The sequence below is a fragment of the Chelonoidis abingdonii genome, chromosome 2, assembly GCF_003597395.2.
Source record: "Chelonoidis abingdonii isolate Lonesome George chromosome 2, CheloAbing_2.0, whole genome shotgun sequence".
Classification (NCBI taxonomy): domain Eukaryota; kingdom Metazoa; phylum Chordata; order Testudines; family Testudinidae; genus Chelonoidis; species Chelonoidis abingdonii.
This window is the reverse complement of record NC_133770.1, coordinates 275,008,146-275,025,564: the sequence shown is the minus strand read 5'-3', so window position 1 is coordinate 275,025,564 and position 17,419 is coordinate 275,008,146. Positions and strand designations below refer to the sequence as shown.

The 17,419-nt window shown below is 36.3% G+C and overlaps 1 protein-coding gene across 4 annotated transcripts in view; it reads left to right on the top strand.

The window, feature by feature from the left end:
- The first annotated feature begins 6,002 nt into the window (after positions 1-6,002).
- Positions 6,003-17,419, top strand: part of TRPS1 (transcriptional repressor GATA binding 1) — a 269,671-nt gene continuing 258,254 nt past the window's right edge. For 2 of the 4 annotated variants that reach the window (XM_032765749.2, XM_032765747.2), the window contains exon 1: positions 6,003-6,290. Coding sequence is in view for 1 of the 4 variants with exons in the window: in XM_075063196.1 (XP_074919297.1) it covers positions 6,867-6,876 (10 nt within the window). In the remaining 3 variants the exon portion in view is untranslated. Of the gene's footprint in view, positions 6,291-6,799; positions 6,877-17,419 lie in introns of those variants that run through there. The other 2 variants (XM_075063196.1, XM_032765748.2) reach the window with 2 other exon arrangements.

Below are 17,419 nucleotides of genomic sequence, written 5' to 3'. Positions count from 1 at the left end.
CTGATAAAAGCAATAGTATAGTTTTAAAAGTGCAGTCACAGTGGATTCCTGCAGGTTTTTTGTGGCTGAAAGCACTTCTAAGAACATAGGCACATTGACTGCAAAAATGCCCGTGTTTTCTGTTTTTACTTATTGTGCATATAGTAGAGACCACTGAAAAATTAACATTTATAGCATTGCTGCATTTGACTTTACTGTGTGACTTGCATTATTCCTTATATTTGCAATTGGAAATAATGGAAATATTGTGGTAAATTTTACCAATACATGTGTGTGTATATTGGCAGTTTCTAATGGTACTTCTATGTTATATAATATAGGTAGAAAGGTGACACTGTTATTAGAGTGGAGGATGTACTTATTGCAAGGTGACATACATGTATCTGAAAGATGTTTCTCTTTCCTAAACTTAAACAGAGCTCTCACATCACAAGCTTTGTAAATAAATTTTTGCTGTAATAAAAATGTGCTGCTTAGAGTCTACCACATTGCTTTTTACATTAAAATAAAGTAAGAGTTGGATCGGGTGAGCAGTCTTAGATGGAAAATCTATTTACAAGAAATAACATGAAGGAAAAGTGTAGGATGTACTATAGCTTGGAAAAAAGTAGCTGTATTTATGGCTTAATGGGAGCCAAACAGTTTGACTGTATGGAGTGGTGACTTTATATGTGGAGCAATTGTAGTGAGATTTAGTATAGCAACATTTTAACTTTGTATCGGAGAACCTTCATAAGGAAGGTGAAAAATTATATGTATAGAGGCTTGAGCTATAGCTCACTGAAGTTAACAGGAGTCTTTCCAATTATTTAAATGGATTTGAACAGCCCTGTTTTAACCTTTTGGATATGCGGCAACATCCATATATTGGAATGGGTACAAGGAGCAGGGGCTGAGGCAGCTGGGGGTAGGGTTTCTATCTGGTGGGAAATGATGGCAGAAGGGAAGGGGCTTCAATTGTTTTGGGCTGCTGACCAATGATTAGTTCAGTGTATGGTTGAGTTATGGGAAGGAAAAGTGCTGCTGTTTCTTTAATTGATATATTAATAGATATAAACTATTATATATGTGTCAAGGGCTCACAGAGAGCCTCAGTTGAGCACCCTTCTGCTGTGGAGTTTTTTTAATCAAAATCTATATAATTGTGAGTATTATTATATGTAAATGATTTTAAGGAGTTTGGGGTTTCTAGTTTAATTTTCCAGTGGATTTCACAATAGTGGAAAGTGATAATTTTAGGAATACCTACCTACCTACCTACCTACCTATATAGATGCCTGGATAGCAGCAGTACTCCATATTGCCCAGCCAATGTTCCTCATCCATGATTTGGAGGAAGCATTTGTAGGGATGAAAGGGTAGTTGGGTCTTCATGCTTTATAATCCATGGTATCTCCATTGAGACTGCTGACAAGAGAGATGATGTATTCAGGTGATGACCAGGCCAGCCGTGGTGGTTGTGTAGTGAGGTGGACATTTTTCTACTATGCAATGTACAAGGCCACCAAACATCCTCCAGATGTTAATGATTTTCCATCACTACTGGCTTGGCCTGTACTAAAATGGTGACATGAAAGTGAAAGGCTCCATTTCCCTTTACCAGATATCCAGTCCCCTTAGAAAAGTTTTGTTGAATCTGGGATCATGCCATTTTATTCTCATGCTTCTATTGTAGGATGTTTCATTGGCTATCCCTAGTGCTATTCCATCTATCACAGTGCACAAACTCTTTTCAGAAGCATTTCAACTATATAATTATGGTCCCCAATCGTGTTCCTTTTGAAATCAGTGATGGTTTTGTCTTTGCTTTAGTGTACAACTGGAAGTTTAGAAACTTGACTCATTACCTATGTAAAAAAAGGACAAAACTTCCTTCATGAGATGCTAGGATTCCATGTAACAGAAATTGTGAAAAGAAATGAAGTAGGTATGCAGAAATTCTGTAAATTATGGTGTTCATATTCCCAAGAAACTCTCACTGAAGTTCCCCAGTCTCCAAAGATAATGTTTCTCAAAATGTTCATTACTGAAGACAGTAAAAGTGAATGGACTTTAGAATTCATGTGATATACTGCTAACTAGAGGGAGAATAATACAGAAATACCTTCTTGATGATATGTGCTAAAGCAGCAGGCATTTAAGAGCAATGTATGTCAATCTCTGAGATTTTTGTAAAGAATTGCAATTTATGATGTGTTAGGGTAAACAGTTGGATTATATTTCTAAAATGCATGTTCCATCAGGTAGAATCATTGTGATTATAGGCTCTCGTGTTTTAAGTAAGTTAGTTATGCACTAAAAGGCTGAAATTGTAAAACAAGTATGCTTGTGTTTAACTGGTAATCCCTCTTTGTATCTACACAGAATAAACTACAAGAAAAGAAAAACTGCATTAAATTTATTAAAGGAATAAGTGGCATGTTATGTCTTCTTGATAAATAATTACTTTTATTCTCTTTTGTCCTTAAAAAAGCTACTGTGACTGGTCTTTCTATTTTCCTTCAGTGGAGAATGTGCTTGAGTGTAAAAAATTGAGGTTTATTTAGAAATTACTTTGTTCACGCTTCTTATGTGACAACAGCACATTCTCTAAATTTTCTTGCTTTGCTATTTTTCCTTCATTTCTGCTTCAGTTCTTGTATCTCACAGAAAGATAGACTTTTTATTTCAACAACTACCTATTGTCACATGGAATGTAGGTTTCAAATAACACAAAGTAAAAGTTGCTTTAAATGGTTTTACATATGCTTGACAGCAGAAGATAATAAATGAAAATAAATCTTCAATATTTCCTCTAATGCAATTTGTGCCATGTCAGTGTCGAAGGATTATAACAGCAAATCAACAAATATTTGAAGGAAAACAATATACATAACTTATTTTCTATATTAAAAACAACTGCAAAACAATTACTATATGACCTCATGAATTAGTTGGTTGTTTTGAAATATTCCTCCTAGGATAAAATAATGCTATATGGGCCTTTGAGCCTGAACATTTTGTGTCAATCATGAGCATATGCAATATATCTAAAGCATGAGGTAAAATTTTTCTGTGTAAATTATTTCATAAATAAATAATTTGCTTCAAAAAGTTTATGAAAATATTTTTGCATTTATTAAGTTCTCTACAGATCTTGTTTAATATAAACAGATTGATACTGACATCGTGATCTGCTTTATTTTAACTTGAAATGCAGAATGTTTCATGCAAGCATTATTTTACAAGATACTGTAGCACTTTTCTGTGCAATACAGTGTTTCACTAAAGCTTCCTGTTTTAAATAATGAAAAAGCAATTTGTTATTCTAGTAGTTTATGACCTGTGCATTTACTATTTCATTCTAAAAATACAGTACACCTTTACATGCCATTTTGTATCATTTCACGTGATTTAAAAATGAACATCCTTATTTTTCTAGTGAGGTTTTCTACAGGTGAAAAAAGCTGTGTATATGATCTTAAAGGTTTGCACTTGTTGAAGCATGTACTTTCATTGTTACCAAACTTTTAAATGTTTTATCTCTTGTAGTTTAAAGTCAGGGAAAGTTGCATTCACATATCTTATGAGCAGGGATAGGACTGAAGGTGTTGTGTATGTGTGCGTGCGTGCAAGTGTGTTATCATTTCTCCTTTTAAAATAAAAACCATTAATTGAATAAGCCACAATAGAGCAGAGAAGCAAAAGGGAAATAAACCTTGTTTAAATATTTTCCATTCAAACCCAGCTTATAGGATATTTAGCCAAATTATCAGCCAAGTACAAGTTTTAACCTTTTATATACTGGACTGATCAGATCAGAAAAACTAGTCAATTTAGTAAAAAATCTAAATTACGTAGACCTGAGAACAAATTTAAGTTAGACTGAATGGATTGATTATTTCTCAGCATAGTACATAATGAGCAAAAGTTTGAGAAAATGATTCTATACCTTACCTCTTTGATTAAAGTTCAGCAGTTATATTTGCAGCTTTTTTTAAAAAAAAGTGAAAATCTGCCTTCCCAGAAAGCACTTTTACTGTGCACATTAGTGATATGCTACAGTAAATTGCTCTGGCACTAGCATACAAGGTAGTTATTTGTAACAGACTTAAATTTTCCTGAAGATTTTGGAATTACTTTTCTTTGCATTCTGTTTAAAAACATAACTGTTCCAAAATGAATTTCTGCTGATGGGGATACGGTAAATCCCACACATAATATTTCAGTTCTCTTCTCTTCTTTCCAGGGAGGTACAGGATGCTTCATCGTGGAACTATATTTTACTTATCCTTTTCAGCCTGACAAGTTCACCTCTTATACATGAATTATTGTTTTTCTATGCATAAAGTGCCTTATCAGGCAACCCTACAAAAGAACTTAAGGGGGAAATGTGTTACTAGGTGATTTACATGAGCAATTACTTTACAAATCTGCCATTATATTATACTAAACATAAATGAAGTATGTATAAGTCTAGAAAAGTGGATGAAAATGGCATACACTTTACAGTAGGATTTTTACTTTACCTCAGTTTGTATCATTGAAATTTTTTTGTTTTATACTGAAGTTTTTTCCTGAAAATAAAATTGTAAGGCAAATATGATATGTGAAACACATTTTGTGGGAAATAACTTAATCTATAACTAATATTTTAATGACATAACTTTTTTCACTTTCTCACTTGAATTAGATGTATTGTTATTTGCAAAAATCCAGAATGTTTATATTTTAGTATGAAATTAATTGAAAATGACTGGCATAGAAGGAAAAACATGCCACATAAAGTCACCTAATTGCAGAAAATTGTGTCCAAATGCCCAACAAATGTTTACATAGTTTTTAATGCCTACTCTATTTGGGATTTAAAATCCTTTCACAGGAACCCGTTTATGCATTGCTTCTTCTTTGCCTTTTTTTTTTTTCATGCAATCATATGCAGGCTTCTGGCAATTCATGGTATGGGGAAAATCTGACTTTTTAATTTAAAAGGTTCTGTATAGACATAGAAAAGTGTGAAGAACTTTCTGAAGAGAGTGTTGGGCTTGTTCTGTGTCTGGTAGCACAGAGAACCAATAATGGTTTGTATTAATTTGAAAACTGAGAAATAATATAATATTGTAATAATAATAAACTAGTCTAGACTTCTCAGTAAATCTTGCCTACTTTGTGTTTGTGTTACTTAGATTGTAAGATCTTGGGGGCATGGACTATATATTTTGTGCTTTGGACAGTGTGGTATTGTCAGTTCTATACAAATAAAATAATAATAATGAATAATATTAATTAAGGCTGTTGTTAGAAACTGATCCCACTAAGTGAGTTGCCCTTTGCACAGATAAGGGCACTCCACTATCATGCCTCCTACTATTTCCCCCCACCTCCCAACTTAGAAAAAGTTCCAGTTGTTTTTCTCTTCCTTTGTACTGGATCTAAATGAAAGGAAAACGTTGAGAGCTACAGATGCCTTTGCATAGCACATTCGGGCACAAATCTTGTGCAGTTTTAGAAAAGCTGAGAAAATACCAGCAGCATTAACAAATAATTATTAATAAATAACTATTAAGAATCAGGACGATCAGAGAGCCTATTTCCTTCTCAAACTTTCCCAAGGATGTGATCTGTCTGGCTGAGTCCATTCCTCAGTGAAGCTCCCGGCACTAGAGCATCCCGCATAAAGGTTAATTTAATTTACTTTAAAAAAAAAGTTTTGAATGACTTGGTCTATTCCAAAGCCGCCTATTCCCCAGTGGTTGCTGCTGCCTGGCTGGAGGAGGAGGCTGATCAGAGCAGCACGGTGGGGACGCCTGTACTGTCTCTTTAAGGGCTCTCAGTCTGGGGTGGCGCTTTTCTCTGCTAAGGCTCCTTTGATATTAATAGTGTTGGTGTCTTGAAACTGACGTAATGCTCGGAGACTGAGGTCCTGACAAGCGATAACATTTCTGATAAAGAGCTGATCTTCCTGCAATCTAAAGCCGCCTTCTCTCCTCCTTTGGGGGCTTGTTGTTCCACCAGACCCAGGCTCTCTCTTTCTCTCTCTCTCTCTCTCCTCTTTTATAAACACACCAGGCACATCCAGGTCCCTGCTCTCTTTCCCTTTCTCTCTCTCTCTCCCTATAAAGAGGGGGGCAGGGGGGAGAGGGGGAAAGGCAGGAGAACCTCTCCCCCACTCTCTTTCTTTCTCTCCCCCCTTTACTCCCCCCAAATAATCCAAGATCAACTCTGCAAACAACAGAAGACGGTTCATGGCTCAAACCACAGCTCCACCATCTTTCCGGCTGCTGAGATTATTATTACCGATTAATCAACAGGTAAGGGGGGGTGGGGGATTTAAAAGTGGGTTTCTTTGCACACACATACACAAAACCGGGGAGGGGGGCGGTTAAAAAACCAGAGGGAAGCGGGGACTTCTCGGATTTCACAGGCGGGGGGGGGGGGGTTGGGTGCATTTTTTTCTCCCTTCTTTGGAGGGTCAAAGCCATGTGTGATCGCTGGAAACTGGCGACTTCAAAACTGCAGTAGCCCCTCTGGAGTCAGGAGGAGGGTCAAGTTCAGCCACCAAAGAGAGCAGGGCAAACAACCCCCTTCTCTGTTTTAAGACTCTCGCCTTCTATTTACCAAGGGAAGAAGCGCCGGGGGGGCGGGGGGGGCAGTTCCAGGGCTATCTCCCTTCGCCTCTTCCCGTCTGTGTAGCTACTTCTTATCGCTCTGATTGTTCCTTCCCCACCATCGGGGCGCTGGAGGGGACGGGGTGGGGGGTGGGGGCAGTGGAAGTAGAAGAAGAGCAAAGCGATTTTGCATCCGATGAGCCGCAGTCGCACAGTGCTGGCTGCTGCTGCTGGAAGTTTTAATGGGAATCATGACAAGCGGGGCAGAGAGAGACCATCATGAAGAGTAGTAAGTTTGGGGCAAACTTTTTTTTTCTTTTTTTATTTGTCTTGGGGATCCACCAGGGGAGGCTGGGGGGTGTGGACATGAGCCGAGGGGGGCTCCGTTCCCGGTCACACCAGGGGAAAAGGCGACATGCTGGTGTGTGTGTGTCTCTCTCTGTGTGTATGTGTGTGTATGTGTGTGTGGTTTTTTTAAAAAAAGGAAATCGGAGAGCACAGAGAGAGACGTAAAACTTTTTCCTCTTCAAGGCAAAGTTGTGCTCTCAGAGTTGAGTCCCCACGCTGAAGCTCTGGCCAGGGTTGCCATAACTTTGTCTAGTGTCCCACTTTTTTTTTTAAACCTCTCCCTTGCTTTCTGCATTCGGGATCTGTGTGACGACGTTGTTGTTCTTGTTAATGTATGCATGAATGGGGATGTAGTGAAACTTCCTAATTGTTTTGGAGAGGAGAGTGTGGGGGTGATGATGGGGTAGGGGTGTGTGTGTGTGTGCAGGGAAGATGTGTATCTGTGTGTGTGTGTGCGTGTGTGTGTGTAATGTGTGGCTTGTTTAAAAGCTCCAGGGTGTAGGAAGGTGGCCCAGTGGTGTTTGGTGGGCTGTACAAACTCTCTCTCTCTCTCTCTCTCTCTGAGTTTCTCTGCCTGTAATCACTGGGCATGGGAAGTGGATCCAGGGAAAGTGGACGGTGGCAATCAGAATTGATTCTCCAGAAAGACCCACAAACTTGCAGAACTCTAGCAGCATTGTGGGCTATTTTTCAGTGTAGAATTTTGTGACTTGAGCATTTCATTAAGTAGCACCTTGGTTTGACATTTTGATGTGTTTTATTTATTTTTCTTTATTACATATAAGAAGAATTTTAATGTTCCAGGACTCTCATACACTATTTTTGACGGAATAGAATGGCCCATTAACTTAAAAAGAATCAGACATTCTCCATCCACTGATGTCACATCTCTAAAGTGCATTGAAGGCATGTGGGGATAAACCATATGTTAAAGTGAAGACATTTCTTAATTCCATCCCCTTCTCCCTTCGCAAATGCAAATATGCTGTCTGGTAGGAGGATGAAGTGATAAATGCAAGGGGACAAAGCAGAGAGGGTGTGGGAGGAAAATACGTTTTTTTTTTTAGAACGACTGTAAGCTCTTTGGGGCATGGACTCTGAGCTATCTTTGCAGTTCATACAGCACAGCACATTGTAGATGCTACTTGAAACAAAAATGTTAGTAACAACTTGGTTTTCATTTAATTTAGTAAAAGTATAAAGAGCAATCAAGCCCTTTGCCATTTTAGCTGTCTTCTTCAACTGCACTGAAACCTATGAGTCTTGGTGGCATCATGTTACTTTGCCGTTGGTTTTAGGAAAAGTTGATCATTTAGAAAAGACTGCCAGAGTTAAAAATGCAAGGGGCAGCAAAGGAAAGTTAGTGGTAAGAGCCAGTTCCTGACGTGGACAAAATGAGAATAAAAGTTACAGTCGTGTTTCTGAGCTGCAGTCAGTGTTTTCCTCATGTTCACCAATACGTGCGAAGGGCTAGAGAGCTCTCTCAGATATTCCACCAGAGTGACATTTAAAAAAACCCAAAACAACAAACAAACTCCAAAAGAGTGAGGATTTTTTTTGAAGTACTGTAGGTCTATGAGTAAATACAGGGCTTGTTTGAGAACATCAACTATTTCCTGTAACTTGTGATGCTGACAAGACTGTCTGGAAATGATATCAACATTTTGAAAGATTTTTTTAACTACTGAGTGCAAGATTGTTAATAACATAATTAATCCAAACAAGAAAACACGTCTTTCTTTTAAAAAAGCAAAAAAAAAAAAGAGCAGACAAGACTTATTTTTATTTTTAAACAATAAAGATACATATACGTAATTTTTGATAAGCTATAGATCATTCAGTAAACCTATATAATCACCGATGTTGTACTGCATTAGAGTACCAATACCTTACTACTAACGTCTAAAACATGTGACAAGATTCTGCCTTAAATTTACATGATTGAGGAAATTCAGATATGAGAAGAACATTGGGTTCATAATCCATCCCGTTGTGCCTGAAAATCAGAGTTTATATCGCATAGAATAATTTCACTCTGCTTGAAACTACTTGTGTGTAGGGACGCACAACGAAGCGTGCTCAGGACAAAGTTTGATCGGCTTTAAATGTGCATTTTTTGGTTAGGATGCTCTCACTCAGACTTTACATATTGTCTGGAGATTTTGTATGCGCGTGTGTGGTTTATTATTTTACTTTATTGTAATATTAATAAAGGAAAATTTAAAGTGTCATTGACAAGCTCTGAGATCTGAGGCTTCTTGGATCTTGGTAATATATGTACAATTAAGCCAAGATTTCCTTTTTGTTTTTTCTTTTTTTTAAAAAAATAAGGTATTCATAGTATAAACTATTTGATGGCTTTTTTAGAGCCCTTTTGAGCTAACCTACGTATTTACCATCAACAGAGCACATTCTGTATGATTACATGGATCCTTGTAGAAAGGATTTTTTTTCTGATACATTTTATGTATCATTCTTAATAAACTTTCATAGCATGCCCTCTACTATGTGTGCTCTGAGTGTGTGTGAGGAACAATGTATTTCTATGTTCTGTATTAATCAAAGCACAGTAAAAAATCTCTATAAAATGCAGTTTCTGCATAAGTGCTGCGGTTGTTTGTTAAATCTCACTATTTCAACCATATTATATTTTTAACACCGCTTGACGTTTAGTGCTTTATATTTTCAAAGCATTGTTCAAACACTGAATAATTACTTTCTGTTAATGTGAATTAAGTCTATTAGTACTTTATGGGGCAGTTATTTTGAAGGAAAAAAGAAAACTTTTTTTAAGTTACAGGAGTGTGAAAAAGTTTTTTGTTTTTTTTTAAATAGCGAACGCTTTTTTTAAAAACCGTAAATTTTAATTGAGTATTTTTAAAAATTGCTCTTCATCTGACTTTTGTTCTGAAGTTTGATGGAGTGCATAGGATATCTGTCTAACTTATAAGACTCCTGACAATATTTTAATATAAATGGAAATATAAGCAGATCTTAATTGTAGCCATAATGGCAGTATCTCTCTAATAAAGATTTGTGAGTAACACAAATATAATATTGTGAGAAAGTTTATGGTTAAATATTTTTGAACAAGACAGGTTGGGGATCTAAGTCCTTTTTGTTAGCGGAAAGTAAAATGGAAGTAAATTGCATTTTTAATACTGTTTCAAACAAACTACCATCTTGTAATAAAAGTATTGGCCCCGAACAGAAATATATTCCGATGAAGGTATTCTACTGGTGTGTAAAATGAAGCCATTCATTCAGTAAACTGACAACTTTCCAGTTGGTGTTTGCCCTTGCTTAATTTAGTTTCCTCAACAAAACTCACGAGGTAGTCTGGATCTCTTTTTGACAGTCTTGGCCACTACAAGCTCTGGCATTTCTGTCAGAAGTATTACACTTCACAAGTCAAAATGTAATTGATAAAACCAGGAAGGTAAAACAGGCGTTAAGTAAAAGAGCAAACATTTCATAGACTCGTCTTTTCATTTTTGAGACTTCGTAAAGTTCTCAGGTAACAAGGAAATATTGATGATTAATACTTAAACTTGCATATTCCGCTTCCCTCTATTGTATAAATATCACTGCCTGTTGACCTTTAGAGGCGTTAATTACTGCATATCTGGTTCAGGTCTTCCTATTTTTGTCTATCATTAAGATATATAAACGAGCCCTTTCCTATCCCCCTGAAGAAGGAGGAGAATGACAATTTTGTTTAGCAGTATCATGTATTGGGACAGTAAGGTTATGATTTGACTTTTGATAGATAAACCTGCACCCAAAGAGAAGATTTTCTGATTGCTATAAGGGTATGTTCAGTTTAGGTCAGTGTATGAAGAAAAAAACTTGAAACAAAAGACCTTTATAATCATTGCTTTTTTTACATTGTGTTTTTTCTAATTAAAAAACACGTATTGCGTGATATCAGGTGACACAGGATTAAGGTAGAATTACACAATTATATGATAAAATGTTTACAAAAGCAGGACATGTAACAACCCTTTTCAATTTGTGTTTAACATTAATTTGTTGATGTTGCTTTGCGCCTAATCATTAAAGGGGCCTTCAGAATTGAACTACTAGCCAGTTGTATAATTGCCCAGAACATAAGAAATAACAGATTAAAAAAATACTGTTGTGCACTAGCTTTTCAACCCTGCAGACCAAGGCTCAGATTAGACGTGGGGCAATGGTGGAATAAATACGTTGGTCTCAGCTCAATCCCTAGTGGACATTTTATCACATCACAGAACTGAACACCATTCCACATGACGTGGAGGCCGTAGATAGAGGAGGCCCTAGTGTGGCATCACAAGAGATGTGAAGACTGTCATTTAGGTGAACTGGCAGAGTTGTGTGCATGAAATTTTGTTTAATATTCATCTTTACTTTGCACATTTTCTGTGCCATCGATCTGGTGCCGTCAAAGTTCTCCTTAAAACATCATAACATCACTTATGGAAAAGACTTATCAAATTGAATAGAAAATACTAATCTTTCTATCCGTTTTTTTTATCATTATCCTTTAGAGTTTAGTAGGGAATTATATCCCTGCTGTAGAACTCTATAGGATGATTAAGAAACCTGTAGAAAAAAATATTCTTTTTTAATTCTGTAGCTTTGAAAAATGATATCGATAGGACATTTCTGTCTAGATCTCCCTGGGCATCCTCCCATTAAGTTCTGTAGAACTTTCTCATGCTCAGGTTGGAGGAGTATTAAAATTAAATCGAAATGATCTGTGCCTAAGTTTTGAATAATCATACTTAGTCTTCTTAAAAGTCATTTTCTGATTCCTAAACTGCTGTTGATATAAACCTGATTTATTGTAAGTATATTTTTTCAAACCTCAAATCAATCGTTTTTCTCCTAAAGTTATTTAATAAAAAATATTTATTTTTTGAAATGTTACTAGCCCTTTAAAAACCTGCAGTAAATGCTTTACAAGTGGCTAGACACCTTCCCTGGTGGTTTAATTTATACAAGCAGGAAACTTTCTCTCCTTCTCTTTCTCTCTCTCTCTCTCTCTCTCTCTCTCTCTTGTTTTCTTTAAACCAACTGACGTAATGCCAAACTTTGCTTTAAAAGAACAGACAGAAGTAATTGGTAGCTTTTAACTTTTTAATAATGTTCTGGATTGGTTTTAGTGGCCAAACTGACATTTTTTTTCAAATTCAAGTAAAAACGGGCTTGTGGCCTGAGGAAGAAAGGCCCTGTTGATGCAGTTATTTTTATTCTTGTTTTTCAATCTGTTATTAAAAATCTTTCCTGCTGAGCTCTGCTGGATTTCTCCAGTTGCTCTTTGTGATGGCTGGTGCATTTCAGGTTACGGTAACTTAAACTGTTTTCTTAATTTTTTTCCCCTTTTCCCATGGGGATTTTGAGATGCATTATCCTTTTCTTTTCTTTTTCTTTCGGAGAAGCGATTTGTTTTGGTTTAGATGGGATTAATAAGCTAAACGCATCTGTGGTGACAGATCAGTGAATATTTATTTTAATAATGTAAAGGAACATTTTACACCTGCTAGCGAAGGTCAGATTGGCACGATAGCAATTGCCCATTGCAGAAGGGAAGAGAGTACAGTATCTCACTTAGCATTCCCCCCTACCCATTTTAAAACCAACATGCAATTTTTTAAATATGTGTGTTTGTAATCATCTCTACTAACCTGTAACTATTTACTTAAAGCTTCATGCCTTACAAATATAAAAGATAACAAGAGGAAAAAATGGTTTTACTAGCTATAGGTCTCTTTTTTTAATACCCTGTAAGGGATTACGGATATTTTACAGTTTTCTGACATTTCCTTTATTACCCTTCCACCTCCTGCTGGGCTTTTGCACACAAGCAGAACTTTCTACGGTAAAGGATTGAGTTAGGCAACAGACTCCTTGGCGAAGTTGACGTCAGTGCGACTTCATAAATTGGCAAGAAGGTGAATCTTTCAAAGACCAAGTCGGTTTGTGCCAGTTTTTCCTTCCTTTAGGGGAGACACTCCACCCAGCAACAGGGTACCCCACCCAATGTGGCGAGCTATAATTCAGTGGCAACACTTTAAATGTCTATCCTCCCTGGGGTTTAAACCCCAGACTTTCTTGTCTCAATCTTAATATTTAATCTAAAATTCAATCTGTTATAGTAGGTTTACATCTTCGTAAGCACATTTTGGGTCTGATCCTGAAGTTCTCACTCATGGAAAAACGCACGTAGACGTCCGTGGGACTTTTGCCACAGTAAGGGCTGCAAGATTGGCTTTTCTGTGTGTGTGATTGATATCTGCACATTTTATGGATTTTGAGATGAAATCAGATAATTTTACATTCTTTTTTCATTATTGGAAATCTTTCAAATTCGAGAAGTCCTGGCATTGTAAAATAGATTCTGTCCAGTAAGTGAAATTTACTTATGGAAAGTATTGGTTTTTCAGATAGTATTTTGTCAAATTAAAATCTGAATTTCAAACTGATCCTTAGATAAGAGAGTGTTACTTTTTTCTAATTGCCTATCACTTTTCTTTACGACAGTGGTAAATGAAGAACGCTCCAGTCTGTATCTTTGTGCCTGCATCTTTATGCCTGTATTATTTAGATAGGAAAGAAAATTACCAAGGAAAACTTTAGTTCCATGACATTTGTTTCTTAGTGTCAGCCTATAGTTTTAGTATATCTTGGTTGATTTTGAATTTTCAAGCATCATTACAAGTTTGTAGGTTTTTTTTGTCCCCTCATGTTTTGTGAGGCTGCAATTTGTCTCTTTCAAAGTAGGGGAAAACTAAATTATGGTAAAAGTATTGCATGTTTTAAAAAAAGGATTTTAGTATGGTGAGTTTGTATCTCAATTTTTTTTTTTATTGCTGGTATTTTTGGTTTACTAGTGTAGCTGAAAAAAATGTATGGAAGATGATGCAAAAACTAATCAATTATGCTTATGTTCCCCTACAAAATTTACTTGAACAATATGCTTCAGTTTTGCCTCAAACCATTTTAAACCACCTCTGGTCCAAGAGTCTACCAGTTCTGGTTTCCTCGGAGATTAAGTATGACAGTTTCTATTATATAATGAACAGCAGTATTGTTTGAACAGAGGTAACATGTTTTTGATTTGTGTACTTCTTTTTGGCAGTTGGCACCAGCGTAGCTCTAAAATGAGAGGTGATCTAACAGTGTAAATATCTGAATATGCTTGAAACATACAGTATAGATGTAATGTATGTGTTTAAATCATTGGATCTATCCATCTATATTATATATAATGTGCGTGTGTATATGCAAAGCCCAAAATAGTGTGCTCTGCTATCCGTAGCTTTCAAATGTGTATCCTTTGGGTATTCCCGACCTACTTTACAAAGTCTGAAACGCATATTTAAACTTGGAAATGAAAATGCACTGCTTGGCTGCTGCAAAATTTTCTTTTACAAACAATTTAAATAAAAGAAGTGCACTCCTCCCCCCCCAACACACCTTGCAAACCGCTCTTTGAAGTGTCAATATCTTTGCCAGGATTATTCTTAAAATAATATGTTTAATTGATCTTGTGAAGAAGCATTGAATTAGTCGTTGGTGTTTAAATACCATTTTAAAATGCTGTGCAATGACACTGGTTTACATTTTTTTTGAAGTTGTGTTAGTAAGACTGAAGCAATTTTCCTTAGATAGAATATTCCCAATATCACCAAAATATGATGCTATTTAAAATGTTTATAATATTGATATTGAAGCATATCTCACAGAACACCATAATTTGGTATCTGCATAAATCCATAAGGCAGAAATAGATTGTAGAAGATCTTCCAAAAGCGTATGTGAAGACGAAAAGTTGCTTCATTAATTCAGTTAATAAAAAAGATATTTTTCCTTTTCAGCTTTTTAATCTGCATCTCTTAAAGTAGTTTGTTTTTTTTTCCATTTATTTTCTCATTTTGAGGTTTAATTAAATACACCAATTGGACATTCTCTGGCTGCAGTAACATAATTTAGAAACAAATACATAACATGCTGACCATTGTTAGATTTAAAGAGACTTGTGCTCCCACCCCCCCCACCAAATACATAAATAAAAAACACCAAATGTTACCTGTCCCAACCTCCTCAGACAAAAGCCCGTGAAAATAGATTAGCTTTACCCTTTGAAGGGCAACCATCTCTGACCTGAACAGGATGTCTTTGTAAGATCAAAAGTTTGTCTCTCTCACCTACAGAAGTTGGTCCAACAAAAGATATTACCTCTCCCACCTTGTCTCTTAATCTCCTGGGACCAACATGGCTACAACAACATTGCATAGTTCTGGATCTCTTAGATAAATGAGAGAAGTGAATTCCAGAGCTGAAGGTCCTCCATTCTGTACATTTTGCCACCAAACTCTAGAAGTTCAGATCTTTGGGCTGTTAGTAGAAGCGCCACATAAAATTTCAGAGGTCACAGTGGTGCATAAGGAAAGAAGCAGTCTCTTAGGTATCCAAGATCTAAACCATATACCATATGCACAGTTTTCTTATGGAGACATCCATAGAGCCAAAATTCATGCCATCTAATTAGTCGCTTTTCACTTTTTATTGATATGGAGTTTATACCATTTGTGTTTGTATATTGTATGTGTCATGAAGCAGTTTAACATAATGGATTAATTTAATCCCATAGATAGTGGTTGAATATACTGTAGGATCCTAAGAAATTTTGTAGCATTAAGATCACATTTCCTGCCATGAGGAAGAAATGTTAGATGAAAGCTATCAACAATATATGTCTGTGAGTCATGCAATATAGTGAACCTTGTTACAAACAAACACCCAACTCCTACACATCCAGAAATTTGATGTGTGCACCCGTATCTTTTTGTGCATGCATGTATCTGTGTATAATCAGTGAGATATAGAATTAAATCATATTTTGTCTCCAGATTAAGCTAAACTAAGAGCAGCCAAACTATACTGAGAACAAAACTTCTAGTATCAGTTGAAAGTGCTGACTGTGATGGCCCTTATCTTTTTTGTGTAAAGAACAGTTCAACAATCTCTTAGAAAAATAAAATGTAAGGTAAGTCTCAGTGATGATTCAGTGTGCAATATAGTATGCTTTATTTTATGTCCAGTCAGAAATGATCATGTACTATCCTTTTATCTAGGAGGTTTATCACTCTGAGGTATGCTCTCTCTTTCACCCCTTGCTGTCTCTGTTACCAAGCATCTCCATTTCCATCTCCGTCTCTCATATTAGTGTCTCTCTGTCCTATCTGTATAAACACACAACACATACATTCTAAAAATGTGTAAATTAAAATCAGCCTGTGTTGCATAATTTTTACAAAACACCAATTGTATTGTTCTTTCTGAGCCTTTAATAAGTTTACAGTATTGAATGTGACTTAAGGAGCATTATGACTCGGGTTCCGACTCTGATTCTGACACAGAGACTAATAAGGAAAAAGTAGAGCATGTTGAAAGCCAACTTTTACTTGTGGTTAGTTTTGTGATGTCATCAAATGCAGGGTATTATGCGCTCTGGAAAAGTTTAGAAATCTAGGCAAGAGTCCATTTTGCATCACTGCTGTTAAGTTGTTTACAGCACCAACTCTGCTAATGAGAAAGCAAAAAGGGTAATGATTTTGGTGTTTGTTTTGGTTTGACTTTCTCAATGTAAATGAATGATTTCATAAGAGTGAGTCTAACCTGTTCTGGTCAGAAAACTGCAGGGGTTTAACTGGTGCAAAGGATAAAATGAATTCTTTCATGAGCGGCCTGCTCCCGCTCCCGTAGAAACTAATGGGAAAACTTATGTTCCTTTCAGTGATGACTGAATCTGATCCTCTAAGCAAGGCATTACATTAATTACATTAGAGTTTGTAAACACCACCACTTAGGGCTGAATCTTGCAAATTCTTGCTGTTCATTACAAAGCTTACTATTGTAAGTAGTCTCATTGATATCACGAAATGCTACGGTGCAAGGCCCCATCCTGCATTTTGGCTTGTCTGCACACAGCAGTCCTCCAGGAGATCATAATTAAAGATTGGTCCTTAGTGTTGGCAGAATTGGGCCTATTGTCTCTAAAGAGACACTGTTAACTTTAAATCTACTCAGTGTCAAAACTTGGTTGATAAAAAAATAATTTTTGCGTACTACACCTGCTGCTGAGCCTTCCTGCTATTTGTTGGGGTCTCTAAATCACACTTTATTTTATTTTATTTCTCCGATTGCTCTTTGAAAAGTTCATACAAGCAACAGTGGAAAATGACTAAAGCCCTGACCCTGAAATTGGATCCATGTGAGCAGACCCTAATTCCCTCACAGAGTCCCATTGAATCCTGCTTGCATCCAATTTGTATGACGGGTCAGGAAAAAAGGTGACAGACTGTACACAAAGTATGTATTTGATATTAATATAACCAAACTAAAAAAAATTATAGAACAATCTACATTTTTCTCTAATCTCTGAAATTTGTAGCAATTGTCAGTATTTGTAACAATAGCAGAAAAACAAAATC